Source organism: Eublepharis macularius, chromosome 8, assembly GCF_028583425.1.
Source record: "Eublepharis macularius isolate TG4126 chromosome 8, MPM_Emac_v1.0, whole genome shotgun sequence".
NCBI classification, from domain to species: Eukaryota; Metazoa; Chordata; class Lepidosauria; order Squamata; family Eublepharidae; genus Eublepharis; species Eublepharis macularius.
Genome location: NC_072797.1, coordinates 73,576,948 through 73,594,730, shown reverse-complemented (window position 1 = coordinate 73,594,730; position 17,783 = coordinate 73,576,948). Strand labels below are relative to the sequence as shown.

The 17,783-nt window shown below is 39.2% G+C and overlaps 1 protein-coding gene across 3 annotated transcripts in view; it reads right to left on the bottom strand.

Annotated features, from left to right (window-relative positions):
- Positions 1-17,131, bottom strand: part of DMXL1 (Dmx like 1) — a 129,297-nt gene extending 112,166 nt beyond the window's left edge. For all 3 annotated transcript variants that reach the window (XM_054986305.1, XM_054986306.1, XM_054986304.1), the window contains exons 1-6: positions 16,969-17,131; positions 9,703-9,828; positions 5,338-5,415; positions 3,893-3,971; positions 1,683-1,809; positions 565-631 (exon numbers count right to left, since the gene is read on the bottom strand). In XM_054986305.1, coding sequence (XP_054842280.1) covers positions 565-631; positions 1,683-1,809; positions 3,893-3,971; positions 5,338-5,415; positions 9,703-9,828; positions 16,969-17,055 — 564 coding nt within the window. In that variant the 5' untranslated portion in view covers positions 17,056-17,131. The remainder of the gene's footprint in view (positions 1-564; positions 632-1,682; positions 1,810-3,892; positions 3,972-5,337; positions 5,416-9,702; positions 9,829-16,968) is intronic.
- Positions 17,132-17,783: the final 652 nt, after the last annotated feature.

Here is a 17,783-nt window from a genome sequence, read left to right as displayed (position 1 = left end):
ATATGACTTAGTATCACAATTCTGAGAGGAATTCTTCTTACAAGTAACATTGTATCATCATCTCTGAGGAACAGCCAGTTGGGTTTGTACAATGCCCTAAACTTGAATTCAAGTTTCCAAATACAAGTTTAACCTTTTATCCACTGATAATACTGCTTTACGACTGTGGTCAATAGACTTGGACTTTAAGTCCACCAAAGACTCCTTCTCCTTGGTAAGTCAGGCTTTAGCCACTGTAGCTTTTGACAGGTCACCAAATTGTACTGCCTTGTCTTCAAGATGTAGGTGAATGTGTATTCCAGAGAAGCCGCTGAGCTCGTGCCACATACTGATATTCTTCCTAACTTCTATTAGTAGACAAGCCCATTTAATGTGGAGGGACACAGACAAAGGCAAATGAAAACAGCAGTAGAAAGAAATCTGTAAGGAGCTGCATTATGTTAAGCGGGCCCGACTTGTGAAAGGCATGCAGGATTTCACTGGCAAATCCAGATTCATCTGATACTTTGAAATGTCATCTGAAAGCAGACTAAAAGCTCTGTGAATCTTATCAAGCTTGTTTACCTTCCCAGCAGTAGCAAAAAATTCTCCATCTGGTGAAAATTTCATTAGATGAACTTGGGAAGCAGTTCTGTACAAAAACAAAACAACAACATGTTAAGTATTCTAGAGATCTTGAGCATAATGAAAATCATGTTTAATATTAACAGAACTGGAAAATAATTTCCTTGAAATTCACTATCCTACTTGTCACAAGATAATTAAACCCTGTTAACTGATGCTGTTTCTGAGTTATCCAGTAAGCTGAGGATGGAACAGTAGGTTCACCTGGTCTACTTACTTACTAACAACAAAGTCTACAATTGCTAGGATTACAGTAGAATATACTGTATATTTGGGGCATATTTCATTGGAATTGAATTTTTATCATTTCTAAAATGTTCATATAATTAATCTCTAGGTCCAGCATACAAGTACATTCCTCAAAAGCGTACAGCGTCACAATATTGAGAAAAATCAACCCTGTTCTGGCGCTTAGTCCTAGCATTTGCTTTATTTGGTTCTTGTATATGCTGGAGTGCTCTGACTCCATGATTTCTTGAGAGACAGGGGGTGCCAGAAGTCCAGGGGCACATTCATGTTCTCAGAGACTCTACAATGCAGTAATGGATCAGAAATGTGATCTTTCAGAAAGAAAATCTTATCAGAAAGAGAACATTTTAATAGGCACAAATAATTTCAAAGGATTAAAGACTCACCAACAAATGAATCACTGATATTTGACATTAAGTTTTTTGTTTTTAAAAAGTGACCTGTCTGTTAACACTAATACCTAATTAATTATGCAATGTGAACTCATGACTTGAAAGTAGAAAACTTCTAGGGCTTTTACAAAATCCTTTTCATCTTTGTCATTTTGGAACACAAGAGTATATTATACATACAGCACTCAGGAAACCTGAAAGTTCAGTTCAAATTTTCTTCAGAAGGAGAGGAAAAACTATTTACACTGCAGTGCAATCCCTTACTGTTAGTTCAGAGTACAATTTAAAGTAATACTAAGTTTGCTCATCACATAAACCTAATTCAATGAAAAGCATATTTATAACACTGTTCAGAATAAGGCAACACCCCAATTAAGTTCAACAACAAAGGTGAAGCAATAATTATACTTTTCTTACTTGCACTGCCAAATAATTCGCCAGTCCTGAACATCTGCTTTTTCATGGTTTTCATCTTCTGCTGAGTTTTCAAAATTAATATTGGACCAAAGCTGCAGACAGTTGGAACCAGTCAACAGACGACAGCCTACATTTTGCAAATTTGTAAAAAATTGTAAATTAAATGTGGTACTTTACTTTACTTTATTTGGTATTTAGCCCACCCTCCCCACAAGCGGGCTCAGGTAGTTAAAGTCAGATTATATACCTAAATATTTGAATCTGGAACCATCTCCTTAGGGAAGCAATTTTAGCCACTTACCATAAAACAGTTCAAATACAACATGTACATAAACTTTAAAAACAACAAACCCATGACTTGTAAAGTGGAAAAGACCTAAGTCCCGCTCAGCCAGCACCATCCTATATCAAATGCTTAATGTTTACAGAACAGGAGGAGATTGCCCAGCATTCCACCAGCCTGCCATATACTTCAGCAGCTTGTATCTACTAAGCCAGAAGAACAGTCAGGTACACTGTGAATTGGTACTAGCTGAGCAAACAAAGTGATGTTTAGGAAGTTAATGCAAGGCATAGATAAAATCTAAGGGAATGGTAGATTTAGTCCTACAAAAGGAGACTAACTGTACAATCCTAAGGAAAGGTTTAGAAAGTACACAGGGAGAGAACAAAGGCTTGCACAGGCATAAATGGCACTCGCAAGAGCATAACCCCCCCTGAGCCAGCAGCTGCCCAAGGCACACTACTGCAGACGGGTTGCTGCCGGTGGGCACACTGGGCGGACAGGCAGAGGCATAAGTGCGGCGCAAGGTCCTGTGCTGGCGGTGGAGGGAGCAAGGAGGGGGGACCATGAGTTAGTTGGCTTCCAAAGCTGCTCCAGGTCCAGAAATGTTCCCTGCAGCGGCAAAGTTATGCTACAAAAAAAGGAGGCACCCACTTAATGGAAAAACTCGGGCCATCTTCCTGGCACTTCATGGCCCAAACGGGGTATAGGATGGCAACTACCGCAGGGCCAAATCCCCATGCACTTCCAGGTGAGCCTCCCTCCTCACAGCCAATTGGCTGCCCACACACCCTACGTAACCTCCAGCTGAGTGGCTCATGAACTCAAGTAAGTGGGCGGTGGCTGGAGGCTCTGCCCGGCAGCCTCCTGCAACAGGGACTTTGTGCGTGAGGCAGGAGATTGGGTACACATGGTGGCAGGTCACAAGTGCACTGGGAGGCTTAACGGAAAATTGGGACTTTGCACTCACTCAAGGGAAGAACAAAGTCCAGAATGTCTGACTAACAATAACCACCCAAGTCCCCTTGCAGGTTATCTGACTCTGGAGTCCCAGCTCCGGAAGGGGCGAGGGAGCAGTGACAAGTAAGAAAGAGGTGGATGATGGCTACCTTGGCTTGCAGATTTGTGCCTCTCCTGAACCCTCCTAGCTGAGAAAACCTTGCACTGTCACAACAGTTCACACAAAACCTAGTAAAGAAAGCTAAAATAAAACCAAACACTGCAATCCTAAGAACACTTTCCTGAGAGTTATGTGCACTGAAAATACTTAAGTAGGATTCAGAGTAGACCAGCTTAGGCTGGCACATATATATATTTTTAAAAGGAAGCTGAAATATCAATTTTGAGATATACACATCAGCAAATGAATTTTTCAGATGCTTCCCTACAAATCTGAGATTCGTTTGTATTCATATATGTATAGTATATATAAAATTTCTAAGCCTAACAGAAACCACCAAGTATCAGTGCAGAAGAGGAGGCTTGCCCAAGTTCCAATGAGCCCTTTAAACTGCTTGCAGCATGAGAAGGGAGGCATCAAATTGCCAAGCTCTGTACTGCTGCTCTCTCCCCCCCCCACCAGCTCCCTTTAAGGGGCTCCCATAGGGAATAATGACCAGTTAAATCCAAGATCCTCTAATCTAGATCAGAAAATCTGACTTGGATTTCAGGAATCCTAGGTTTCCCCTCTTTAATTAAATCTAGATTCTGACCACCAAGATTTTTTTTTGGTGCACATCCCTAGTTCTGAAGTTTCTTTTTTAAAAAATTAAGTTTCTTCCAAAGTCTGCCCTCCCTTGCTGTAGAGTATCTGAAAAAGGAACAGGAGAGCTTGCTTCATAATTAAGACACTGCTGTTCCCTACACAGTAACATGCGTCGATCAAAATGAAAAGCTAAGAAGCAAGGAAAAATGTTTGTGTACTTACCTGTAGGGTCCCATGTTAAGTTGTGTACTACATACTCCAGTGAAAACTGACCTGATTTCTGCCACTGATAATGCAGTCCCTAAAATGAAAAGTACAGCATGATATAATGTTTTATGTTGTCGGACTACCTAAACTTAATGACTTACTGAATAAAGCATATAATGAATCTGATCCCATTAAACTGACAATTCTGCTGATTCTAGCTCCCCACTCACACCCCCATCATGTTGTTCCTCAGGGTCCCATATCCTCAGAAGGAGCATTTCATGGAGATCATGACTCCACAGTGAGGGACGGGGAGGAAAAATTTAGTTTGGATCCAACCCAAAGAAACCCTTATATCAATTATTTTTCTTTGACAAATAATTCCACATAAGAAGAATTTTTTTTGAAGGAGCCATATAAACCTATAGACTAGCACATATATTTTGGCATTAGTCTATTTCACTGAACTGAGAAAGCAAGCCCTCAGCTGGCAGACTGCTGTTGCTGACTGCTGCAACAGACTAGCATGGCTAATACGTTGAAACCTGTTGCTAAAATATTAGTGAAAAATTCTAAAGCTGTATAAATTTAAGACAAGTAGATTAAATGTAAAATAAAAGGCATACAATTGATTGGCTATTATTGCTTAATGTTGCAGAAGGTTGTACTCAGTAAGTATAACAAGGCAAGATCGTATCAGATAAAAAACAGCAGTTCACTCTGCTCCCTAGGGTACAGCAACCACTTAATCACAGCACATTTCACTCACCCATCCAGCCCCCATCCTTCTCACATCAGACCTGTATTTAAACCCACAGTAAACTTATATTTAAACCCACACATTAATACACTGAAACAAAGCACAAAAACTTATTTACTCTTCAATTCAGAATAGCATTACTGAAATACGCATGACAATTTCAACATTCTTGAAGAATGCACACTGAGGTGATCACATTCACAACTTGACAGGGTTAATTTAGTTTTATTAGTGAGAGATCTTTGTGCACTTACTTTCTCAAACACTGCCTATATAAAAGCAAAATGCAAGTCCCAGTTATTTATTACAGGGTTGATTGGGAAAGCTTTTTGGGAAGGACAGGGCAGAGACAGCCTTCCAGTCTTATTTATTTTATTGTTATACTATTCTCTCAAGACAGATTATTTTGCTTCTTGATAAAGCAACATAATCTGAAAACAATAAGCATAAAAACTATGGTGTTAAAATCTAACTAAAACAGCAGCAAATAATTAAGCACAAATTAATAAATATAAGAACGTAAGAAGAACCATACTAAATCAACCCAGTTGTCCATCTAGTACAGCATCCTGCTTCATACAATCGCCAATTTACTTATCAAAAATAATTAACAAAAGTTTGCCATCTTTAAAGTAACAGAAGTCCTGCAAGTTACTGTGTAGCTGTTCAGAGAAGATATTGAGAAAGATGAACTACTTACAGTATGACAATTATGTTTCTGTTTCAGACACTGAACTGGCTCAAAAATACAAATCACATTCCCATAGGAGGCCGCAATCTAAAACAAAGAACATTTTTCAACAAGATTATTTTATCTGTTTTTATTCCCAGATTGTGTAACCTTCCTTTTACCATATCAAGTTTATATTTACCACCTAAAAGTTATCACTTAAAGGACAATTTCAAGATAATCCCAAAATTTCAGCAGCTCTATGAAAATTCAGATATAGTGAACTTCCAACCCAAGATTTGTTAATGTGCAAGTTCTTTTACTTAAGTTATATGGCACAAGGACTTTTTAAATTTCAAAAACATATGTGCATGAAAAGAACATTTTGTAGTCAGATATTTGGCAAGAAATCTGCTACAGATAAGGGACACTACTCCAGAATGTCAAATATTCTTTGAAAAAATGTAAGATTTTATCAGGGATAAAATATGTGGACTGTAAAAGAGAGAGAAGCACAAGGTACCATTTTAAAGACAATACATTAAAAACAAATAAGGGTCACATAAAGGAGGAAGCAACAACAATATACATGCAGAGGTATCAATACAGACATATGTTTTCTTGGTTCTATATGTTCTGCGTTTTCTTAGTTGAGGAGCAGACTCAAATTGAAGGAGTGTCAAATATTCTAATTTGAACTATCATTAGTCAGAATAATATTCCACTTTCATGAACACCTTGCAGAAATAATTAAACCAACTCCTTTAAAAACTACCAAACACTATTTTAAAGAGTATTTTATAGGATGTCATAAAACATTATTGTATATTTGCATAAAACATTAGTTATAGCAGGGGTGGGCAATTGTTTTGGCTCGGGGGGCACTTTGTGGGAGCGGAGGTTAGCGGAGGGCTGCACCTTTTAAAATGATTGCATTCATTAGTTAACTTTGCATTTCAGAAAAGGTATAAATTGTATCATAAAAATCAATAAATATAAATTAAACAAAATAGTGGTAGTTTTATTCAATGTATTTATTGTGCTAATTTCATATCATCTATAGCTGCAAGCACATTTAATTTTAGAATCAGTTTAATGAGACAAATGTACCCTATCACACTTTTCTACTGTCTTGGCGGGCCACAAAAAACTCTGTAGTGGGCCGCATGTGGCCCGCGGGCCGCAGTTTGCCCACCCCTGAGTTATAGTATACTTTCACTCAGAAACTTTGAGTAAACATAAAAATGGACATATTCCAGAGGCAAAAAGAAACTATTGCAAAAATATTCTTTATCAGACTGAGCAACCTTGAAAGAAAAGAAACAAATCATTATTTTCTACATTGTAACCAATCCTATCAGAAAATTTTAATATAGTTATAATTTGTAACACTGTAGATAGAGGAAGGGAAGACCTTAGGTGTCATCATCAACATATCTAATTCTCAACATGGCCAAATATGTGAGTACTTAAATCTGGAGATTGGAGGCAAGAATAGACAATACAGATCTTTCTACCAACCTAGGAAAAGCCCCATATTTGCAGGAAAATGTGACTTTAAAAAATACACTTGGAGGAGGGGTTAAAACCCACCAAAACAATAGAAGCAGTGCCTGTAACTTTAAGAAACAAATGCCCACAAGTAATTAAACCAACTCCTTTAAAAACTACCAAACACTATTTTATAGAATATTTTATAGGATGGCATAACAATATTGCCAGCCTCTAAGCATTGGTTTATGTCAATAAAAGACAGAGGAAGGGGACAGGGCCATTTCCAGGGTGGTTTGAGCATTTGAAGGAAGACTCACTGGGGCCACACCCAACAGAAACCACTGGGTGACTTACTACAAGCTGAACTGCATGACTCACCCAGGCCTGGCTACTTGCCGCTGTTCAACAGCAGCCACTCCACAAAAGCTAGTGCCATATGGTGGTTATAGTTTCATATCAGGATATGGGACACCCAGATTCAAATTCCCATTTTGCCATGGAAGTTCACAGGTGAGCTTGAGCAAGTTACATATTTTCAGCCTAACTTATCTCACCTGGCTGTTGGGATGATAAAGAAGAAAGGAGAATGCTGTGAGCTGGTTTTGATTCCCGTTGTGGAGAGAAGTGGGGTAAGCAAATAAATAATAAGTATAGTTGAAAATGGGGAGGGGGGGCAGATAAAATGTACATTGGCTGGTAGGTGGGAAGGAGAGAAGAAGGGAAAGGGGAGTCGCTATGGGGGCTTTCAGAGAAAGGAAAGAGGAAATAGTAGGGGAGGGGGGAAATCAGATGCCTTCTGCAAATCCTAGTGGGTCCCCCTCATCTTGGTTCTTTCAGTTAACATGGACAGTGACCACAGTATTCCACTGCTCTTTAAAAAGAAGAGAGCATGTACTGATTTCCCCTTACTTGAGAAAGAGAAAATCTACTTTCTAACTTTAAAAAAAATCAGAGAAAACAGTATAATATATCAACCCTTCCTTGGATAGTTCAACAAAAGACTGGCATTTTCTATTATGAAATTAATTGGAACAAGGATTGATAACTATATCTATCAAAAATATTCCTAAGAAAGTGATGCTAAATTGCTACTTCATGTTTTGAGTGCTTAACTACATTACCAGTGTCAGCCAGAACAACAGAGTACTCTATCCTCACAGTATGACACTGTCTTTTTCTTCCATGACAGCATTCAAGTGTGACATATGTCTTCAATTTTCACACAGCCATTGAGAAATAAATATGTAGTGGAAACTCATGAGAAATTTCAGTTAAGGAGCAATAAAGGCTTGCCATTCTAAATAACATGAGGCTTTCAAGCCTGTTTTTAATTCTTGCTGATATCAAGATAGAGAGCAACCTTTCTAGGATACAGCTGCACACGGATTACCACTGCAAGATAGAATGAGCAATCAAGAATGTTACTTCTCTTTTAATCATTCTAGAACATGAAATTCTTCCTTTCTTTTAGAGGTGCCAGGACAAAAGTTAGTTTTAACAATTATAAATAAATAATAATTTGGGGGAGCAGTGTGCTATTGTTCACTTGACAGTTTATCTTTCAGAAATTATACCAGATGATTGCAAACCATAAGTTTAAAACCGAACATGAGACAACTAGGATTGTCTATCAACCTGGGTTAAAATACCTAAATCTCTGCTCATTTTTAGTAATGATAAAATATTGCATTTGCTACCTCTTTCTTCTTAACACCACTTCTTCCTGAGGCTGTTAATAAAGTAGCATGAGGGTTGTTCAAGCCTTCTCTCTAGTCTCTTTTGACACTGAATATGATTTTCATACTTCTACACAATATTCTCCTGACATGAAAGCAGAGGTGGTAACTCCGCACTAGGGAATTATTTTATATCAGCCATCAAATGTTACAAATCATTCTTGTGCTTGTTTATTCAAATACTAGTCCATGTGTAAGGATTTTAAGTGTGTATGTCTTTAAATGCTTGGTGAGGTACAGATGAAGAGTGGGGGTGAAAGAGAGGGATGAGTGAGTGAGATGTTTGGTTGATGACAGAGTGTGGGCGGAGTGAACAGCAGTTTTAGTTACTGAGTAGAGAGAAATATTGAGTCTGTGCAAAGCAGGCAAGCTGTGTGCAGCCTGAGGGTGTTCTGAGAGAAATATTGATTCTAGCTCATTTAGACAACCTGTGTGGAAGCCTGAACTTTGTGTGTCTGTGAGAGAACTTTAATTCTATCTGAAGCAGGAAAACTGTGTGTGCATCTGAGAGTGAAAGTGTGTGTGCAGTTGAGTGAGAAAGTGATCTCTGAAGCAGGCAAACTGTGTGTGAGCCTGAGAGGGAAAGTTTGTGGATGTCTGTGTGACTGAGTCTATGAAGAGGAACTTTAAGAACTGATAACTTTGAAACCATCAAACTTAATTAACAGTATGAAACCGAAACATTTCTTAAAAAAATAAAAGTTTATTTTGTTTGGTTTTTTTCATCCCAGAGTACCTGTTATTCCCGTATCTCATTCCTATCCTCAGGGCCACATAGACCCACGAAGGAGCCTGATGATTGGGCATGTTATTAAAAGGGAATTTTAAATTACTTATTTTGGAATATAATTCCTGGTGGCAGCAATCTTCCAAGAGGGTGTAAAAGAACGGGGTTAAAGGCTATAACCAAACTGAAAAAGAAAGGGGCTCGCAACACCGTGAAACACTGAGATATTAAGCACAAAAAATTCAGCAGTACAACTGTGACCAAGCTAGTATTCATGCCATAGCAATGTCTACAACAAAAAAACCCTAGCTAAAAGTATAACTGAGTGGGAAATCAGTTAACAGAACAGCAGGATTTTACGAGCAGATTTTTAAACAGTTTACACACAATTCAAAACTATATAAAGAAGCAGCATTTAATAGAATTGCTACTACTTACCCTCCCTTGCTGCATAGAGCAATCCACACATCCCACTTGTATATTGCCATGTTTTGCTCCAGGAATTATTTGTAATCTTTCAAAGTCAGTCCCCAGTATCACAATATCACAGCCTGATGCATATGCCTACAAAAAATTAGAAAGCTGAATATTTCTTCATTTTTGAATCAAGAGAAAAGCATATTTCAGAAGTTACTTTTAATTTATCCGATCACACATTTCTCTAGTTATATTTCATCTGCTGGAGTAAAGATCAAACTCATATAAAGTGATTTAGAAAAAAAAGTGTGCATCCTGCATTGCATTTCCATGAGTCAAATTGCCTTTATGTTAGCAGAAGTTTTTTTTTAATTGCACTACACCATTGTGCAAAGTATACTTTATTGTACCCAGACTGTGCAAGGCATAATGCTGAAACTACCAGTGTTGACAGTGAACAGAATAGAGGCACTATGAAGATAAGAGACATGTGATCACACACATGTGGAAGGGAGTACTACCGGTCAAATAGCAACCACAACACAGGAAAGTAAAGCACAAGGGCTATATGTGAGCAAAAAAATCATAAAAAATTAACAAATGCATTTAATTAATGGATTGTTTTATAACACATTTATTTGATTGTATCAATTGGTTTGTGATACCAACGGAGCTCCCCTGATGGTTAGTGCAGCACTACAGCTTGCAAAATAATCCTTATATAAACAAAACTGAACCACACTGCATTTGCATTCCACACACATTTTGTTTGATTCACACCAATATCTTTTGTCCATTCAATAACAACAAAAATGGATGTCAATTTACCTATCTCTAAGTTAATGAATCACTTCAGTGTCCTGAACCCAGTAAAGCGGAACATGTGTGTTGCTAATGTGAAAAGTGTCACATCATAAGTGACACCGATTCAATAAGTTTATCCAATTATTCCATCACATGATTTCACAAACACACAACTCTACTGAATAAATGCAAGGATCTACATACTATAAAATAAAGTCAATGTCAAACTTTGGATTTCAATAACATTTTCTACATTGGTCTGTATTTAATCACTTCCTAGACACTTCATTTTGGGCAACATGTATTGATGAAATCACATATTCGAAATTAGATGAATCTAGATGAATCAGAATGAACAAAACACCTCCAAAACTCTTTAATTCACTATGAAATGTAGTCACAAACTCCTACAGGAATTGCTGCTCAGGCATCCAATTGCCTTCCAGAGGAGGAGGGATGGACTGCCGGGGGAGTCACAGCAGCAGTTTGGTTCAGGTCTGCCTCAACAAGAGAGCAGACAGTTGTGTATAGCACCATCTGGAATGGTGGCAAAGTGGGTTAACTCTACCTTTGAGAGAGGACAGAGTTGTAAGGCCTGTCTCTGGTGATGAGCAGACCTTGTACCCTTTAGCCTGATATGTGTGAAAGGGTAAGCTGGTGTGGGTGGAATCCTGTGTGTGAACATTTCTAACCTGGTGGTGAGTCAACAAAATCCAACTTGTAGTTGATAGCACTAAAAAGAATTAAAATCACAATCTGAAGCTATAAAGAGCTTCATGTGCTTCAGCCAGGTTTCTCCTTTAAATGTTGGGAGACTTGGGCTGCTGCTTTGTTCTTTAAAAACAACCTGTATATAAATCAATCTTTGTTATTTTTATAAACCTCCTGCTTCAGCAACAGCAGTTCTTCTTACTCATCTCATAACAAAGAACTCAAAGCCTTTACACTTTCTACCATAAGAATATCTATCAACTGAGAAGGTTTACATTTCAAAACACACCCAGCTCCCCAATACAAGAGGTGGCTGTGCAGGTTCATTCAGTTGGAAGTAAAGGCCTGTCACATTTAGCCAAGGTAGTAAAATCTCAAACGCTAAAAATGCAATTTGAGGGCTTAAACAGTCTCGTATTTTTTCTACCTATCAACAAGCTATTACCTATTAATATTATGCTGACTCTTAAAACATTAACCCTGATGACTGAGAATTTAAATGTTTTGTCACTGCTGATCCAGAACTTTTTACAAGGATTGCAGGAATTAAAAGCCTGTTCAGTATGATAATCTCTGCAGAAATCAATCAAAAATTCAGGCAGTCATGTTAGTTCAATTGGAAAAAAAATCAAAAGCAACAGGATCATAATACTTTAAAGAAAACCTATTAAAACATAATAAAGGAGCAAGCAGTCTTTTGTGTTCACCAGAATTCTGCTTCACACTAGAATGAAAAAAAAAAAAAGATGGAAGGTGTTGCTTGATAGACATGAAAAAGCCCACGCATGTAGTTTTTGTAGCAATCTTAAAGCAGTGTTTGGGCATGCAGTCTCCTCTCGTGCTTGTTTTCTGAGAATTAAATCCCAAGTAAGAACGTGTAGGATAGAACCCTTAAGTAGGTTATACCCTGCTAGGTCCAAAGATGATCTTAGGCAGCATCAAACCTACCAGAACAAGGCAGCAATGGCTGGTCTCCCTTTGAAAATATTAAGTCAGCAGTTATTCAAAATTTTCCAGTGACTGGATGAATGACCTAGCTTTAGTGTCTAAACTGAACAGCTTGCTGAAAACAGTCAGTTGTTGAAGGCAATCATCTTCCACACTGCTACTACTGACATAACTGGGGAAGGGGGGAAGAAATGTTGGAGGTGGTCTTACTTTATAATCCAGAGGAGTTAGCCATGTTAGTCTGTAGTAGTAAAATTGAAAAGAGTCCAGTAGCACCTTTTAGATTAACCAACTTTACTGTAGCATAAGCTTTCGAGAATCACAGTTCTCTTCGTCAGATGCGCATCTGACGAAGAGAACTGTGATTCTCAAAAGCTTATGCTACAGTAAAGTTGGTTAGTCTTAAAGGTGCTACTGGACTCTTTCAATTTTACTTTATAATATTAATTTTAAAAAACCAATTTTATTAATATTGCAAAGAAAGATCATCTCCAACATCTCCCTCAACCAATATGTCAGCTGTGGCAATAGGGAAGATAATCTTAACTATTTTTGTGCAGTAATTGTCTTGGTTTCAACTGTTTATAGGGACACATCACAACAGAAAAAAGATGGAAAGAGGCAGCTGAACTTTCACCAAGCAAAGAAAAGCCCTTCCAAGTCACCTCTAAGATAAAAATGCCTTAAGCTATTTTTGATGTAATCACCTCAACACAGCAACTCCAACAAGCAGTTAGTGTTGACATTACCATGTTCCTGGACTATTTAGTAAACAATACTTTTGCTCACTTGTTCATTTTTTAAACAAGAAAGAACCAGCCAAACATTGATAAACAAGCATTTTATTTGATGATACCATAGGAAAGACATGGAGGAAGAAAAATCCCCCACGATTAATGCATTCATAAAATTCTAGTTCAATCCCTGGTATCTCTAAGTGAAGAAACTCAGGATAGCAGAGCTGTGAAAATCCTTTGCATGAAACCTGGGGATTGGTATTAGTCTAATGAAAATAACACTTATCTAGATAGTTCAATGGTCTTGCACAGCATACAGCACCAAGGAAGTGAGCTTTGACTCACAAAATCTCATGCTAAAATAAAAGTTGTTCATCTTTGTGGTATCACTGGACCTTTGTTTTACCATATAAAACAGCTTCATATGCTCAGATTTGGAAAGTGATAGCAATTTTTATAAACATTCAAGAAACTACTCTCATTCAGAAATAGGCTCCCATTTGTATTCTTAAATTGGCTTTACAGGTTTGTGCTGTATGGTTTGCTAGTTTTAAAAACACACAGAGACTCTTCTCACACATACACATTTTAAATGTCATATAAACTACTTTTTTCAGTTTTGCTAGAGCAATCCAAGGCTGAGAAATGGGCTTCTTTTATAGTCCCTAGAATACAGCGTAGAAGACCAGCCCTTATTCTTTATTATATTTTTATTTATGTCATTTATAGTCTGCCTTTCTCACTGAGACTCAAGGCGGATTACACAGTGTGAGATTAGTACTGTCAGTTTCAAGGACAGTTCCATAAACAATGCCATAAGGTAAATAAACACAACTTTACAAAGACATAGCAGTAGTAAGAATCCAATACAGAGTTGAAGAAATGCTGGAAAAGAACATAAACAATTCAAGGGCTGACATTAGACCACATGAAGCACAAGTAGTTCATACTCCATAAAGCCTTTTGCACAGCAGCCTGGATATAACAGTTAAACAATTCCTTCCTAAAATGACATTCAACATAACATTTCCTGAGGAAATATCTTCATTCTGTGTCCAAAATGTAACTTTCAATTATTATTAAATAGTATTACTTGCCATTTTCATGTACGTCAAAATCTCAGTAAGGATTTTTGGGCTTCATAGCACTAAGATGTGAGGCACAGCTTCAATGAAAACAGCCCCAAGTATAAATTAAACAGCTCAGAGTTGCTCTCATCAATACAGTTCCTGTCTGAGTTGTCAATATGTCACAGCACAAGCCATAATGACTGGCGGCATATGCTGTAAATCACCAAAAGGCTACCTTTCTTTTAGATTTTTCATATGAATAAATAGCACTTGACACATTATAGTTGGTTAAGTACAAGTACATTCTATATTACATAGAAAAGAGCATCTCTTGTAACAAGAAATTTTCTAAAATCCCTCAGTGAATTCTGTAGCTAAGCAATATAATTATATTTTTTCTAGTCTCATCTAGATAAATGTTTATTCAGCAACACAGCTGAAAGAAGACTCCTCAGTACCAGTATGGATTCCTGAATCCCATAAAAACCAATGAAACTAAGTTATTTTACCCTCTATCTAAGTCTTGCACATGACATATTAAGCTGCCTTATGCTGAATCAGACCTTAGCCCATCAAGGCCAGTACTGTCTGTTTGGACTGGCAGTAGCTGTCTATGATTTCAGACAAAGGTATTTTACACCACCTCCTACCTGATCCACTAAAATGGGAGATGCTTGGGACTGAACCTCAGAGCTTCTGAAGATGCTCTAACATTGAGCCATAACCCCTATCTTCCTCCACTTCTAGGTACATGCATGAAAAGTTAGAAATGACATTCACACAATTCTCTATATTTTTAACAGACTATCTTTTGAGTGTGTATAATCTTTTTGTGAAAAGATTTCACACACTCAAAGCATGCTGAGTCTATACTATATAAAAGGCCAATGTAAATATGGAGGTTAATCACAACAGCACACACATAAAAAAGAGATGTTTTTATCTGTATATGGTGCATGCAGTTAACATTGCAGAGACTTCCTCCTTTTCTGTGCCTTACTTCCCTGCACTGTCTCATTTTTAGCCCACCTTAGTACTATTATTGAGAAGGGCAAAAAAGTGCTTGAAACAACCGATTCAGAAAATTTAAGGTTCTGAGTGCCTTTCTGAGCTCCACTCACAAACAACAAACAATAGCAACAACAGTGTGTTTATATACTACCCTTCTGGACAGATTTATGCTCATTCAAAGCAGTGAACAAAGACAGTGTTATTATTATCCAAGGCACCAACTGAGCTTATGGCCATAGTGGGAGTCGAACCAGCAGATTTGCATCTGAACCACTTCACCACTATGCTAGAGCATGGTAAATATACATAGAATCTGAGTACCATGTAAACTTGTTACATGTGTACTAAGTAATGCTTATGTTACATTCAACACATGTACCACTGAACACGTGACTGAATTCATACATTTATTTATCCAAGTACAGTCACTATTTCTAAAGTGAACATACATTGGCTCTTTCTTATAGTAATATGCATGTACATTCAAGTTGTAACTGCATTCATTGTAAAATGTGAACAAGGCAACTGAATGAATGAGGTAGGAATACCAAAAGAAACAAGTAAATCGCCGTTTCATCTAGTTTGACCCTATATGTTACAAAACTGTATTACACAAAGTAACATTTCAGGTCATAAACAGCATTAAGAGACAGCACGTTGTCATTTTTTAATGAAGCATTTCCTGATCGAGGATCAACACAGATGAGAAGTCCTAATTACTTTATTATTCATTTATTTATTTAAAAACTTATTTTTTTGAATAAGACACATACTACCACTCCTTTGAATTCAGTTAGCAATATAATATAGTGCAACTTCAATATAATCTTTTATGATCCACTCACTTCAGTAGAACTTTTAAGTTTACAAAAAAATTGAGGATAACAGCGAAGTTTGAAGATCAACTTGGGTAACCATTTGTTTTTTAAGTGCTGAGAAATCTACCACTGAAAGACAAATATTACAAAACTGATAAGAATCTAACCCTATATCAAGACACAAGAAATAAAACTGAAGGATTTTTTTAGTGAACATAAATATGGTCCATTACTCGAAATGTCATTATCTATAAAATGATAAAAATTTCTATCTGTTGCATACAAGATTCTTTCAAGCCTCAGTGGTACTAGTGTCAGTCACACTTTTACTAGTGCAGTTATGTAAGTATGGAATATTTTACTGCACAAGTCACAAACTTCACTTTCAAGCATTTTGTCTTTTGATGCACATACTGAGTTCTAAAAGATGTATGTGGATAAACACAGGACTAATACCAGCATCTATGAAAAATAAAAACAAACTGGACACTCCAAAAATACGTCAGATGACCACAAGGACTCATAGGATTGTCTGTAGCCCCTCTCCACAACCTTCATACCCAGGGTTCAATTTAAGCTAGGTGTAAACTTCTGAACACGTCAGAATGCTCAGCCTAAAATGAAACTAATGAAGGAGGTGCCTGAGCATGTGAGGCATCCCTTTCTTTTTTATCTGGGATTAAAGGATATAAATTGCAAGAGACTCTGAGCCCCGCATCGGCTCTCTCTATGAAATTAACCGCAAATAATTCGAGGTTGATTAGCGCCCAAGAAATTATTTCAGTCGCGCAGAACTGCACAAATGGTGCCGGGACAGGGGGGGGGGGGGGTGGGGAGAGAAGGAAGGGGCGGAAGTTGAAGCCTTCTCCCCGACTCGGGATAGCGAAAGCGGCGGCCTAATTGCGTGTTTAATACCCACAAGGACTCGGCTGAGGTGGAATGGACGGATCCTGTGTGTGTCTCAACCTGGCACCTGCTCAGTCAGCCTGTCCCACCCCGCCGCTTCCATCCCTGACGCACACCGCCTGCCTGTCCGTCCGCCACCCGGCTCTTCGCTAGCCGAAGCCCAACTGTGCCCAAAGCGGGACGAGAGACGCGGGCACCGCAGCCCGGTCGGACCTTGCGGAGAGGAATGTCGGGCGGACGAGGAAGCAGCCCCGAGCGGAGCCGGCAAGAAGGCTTGCTCACCGTGAAGGGGTGCCCGCCGACGCTGCCCACGGAGAAGCAGTGGTTCCCGGGGTTGACGGCCCCCGTCAGCACCTGGTGCAGGTTCATGGTGGAGCTCCCGGCTGCCCGTTCTGGCCCAGGCCGACCGATGCCGCCACAGCAGGGCGAAACCGAGGCAGCCGCCCGGCCGCGCTCAGTCCCGCAGGAGGCACATAGCGCGGGGAGGGGCCTCCGCTCAAGCGCCTCCCTCGTGGGCAGGCACCGCGTCGCCTAGCCCCTGCCGCGAGCACCCTCAGAAGGAGGCGCGCGCACGCGCGTCCCTTCTCTTTCTCACCGACCCTCTGCCTCACCGAGCGGCCTCGCCGCTTGCGAACTGAACCCTCGCGAGAACTGCGGAACCATTACGTCTTTCTTTTCATCCAACAACCTTCTCCTTTCTCTATCTCCTCCCTTTTTCCCTTCATCCCTTGCAACATCAGCGCATGCGCTGATGTATCTCCGAGAGGGCTGCGTGGCGAAACCGCGTCTCTATGGTGGGAGGGACGGTCCTCTCTGAACAAGCGCACTTCCGTCAGGGAAGAAACGAGAGGGGAAGGGGAGGCGCCGTCAGGGTTGCGGGGACGCAGTTAGAGCTGCCTAAACTCGTTCGTGTTAAAAGCTTTAATTCAATCTGAGACGTGGGTAGCGTTGCGTGATCATAGCTGTGGAGGCAGGTGTGTAGTGCGGCCGGCAGTCTGGTCATGGGCAGTAGAGGGGTCGGCGCACTGTCTCTGCAAGTGGGCGCAGTGGGACTTTGACTTCTGTCAGTCTGATCAAGGGCGGTGTGGAACTAGATC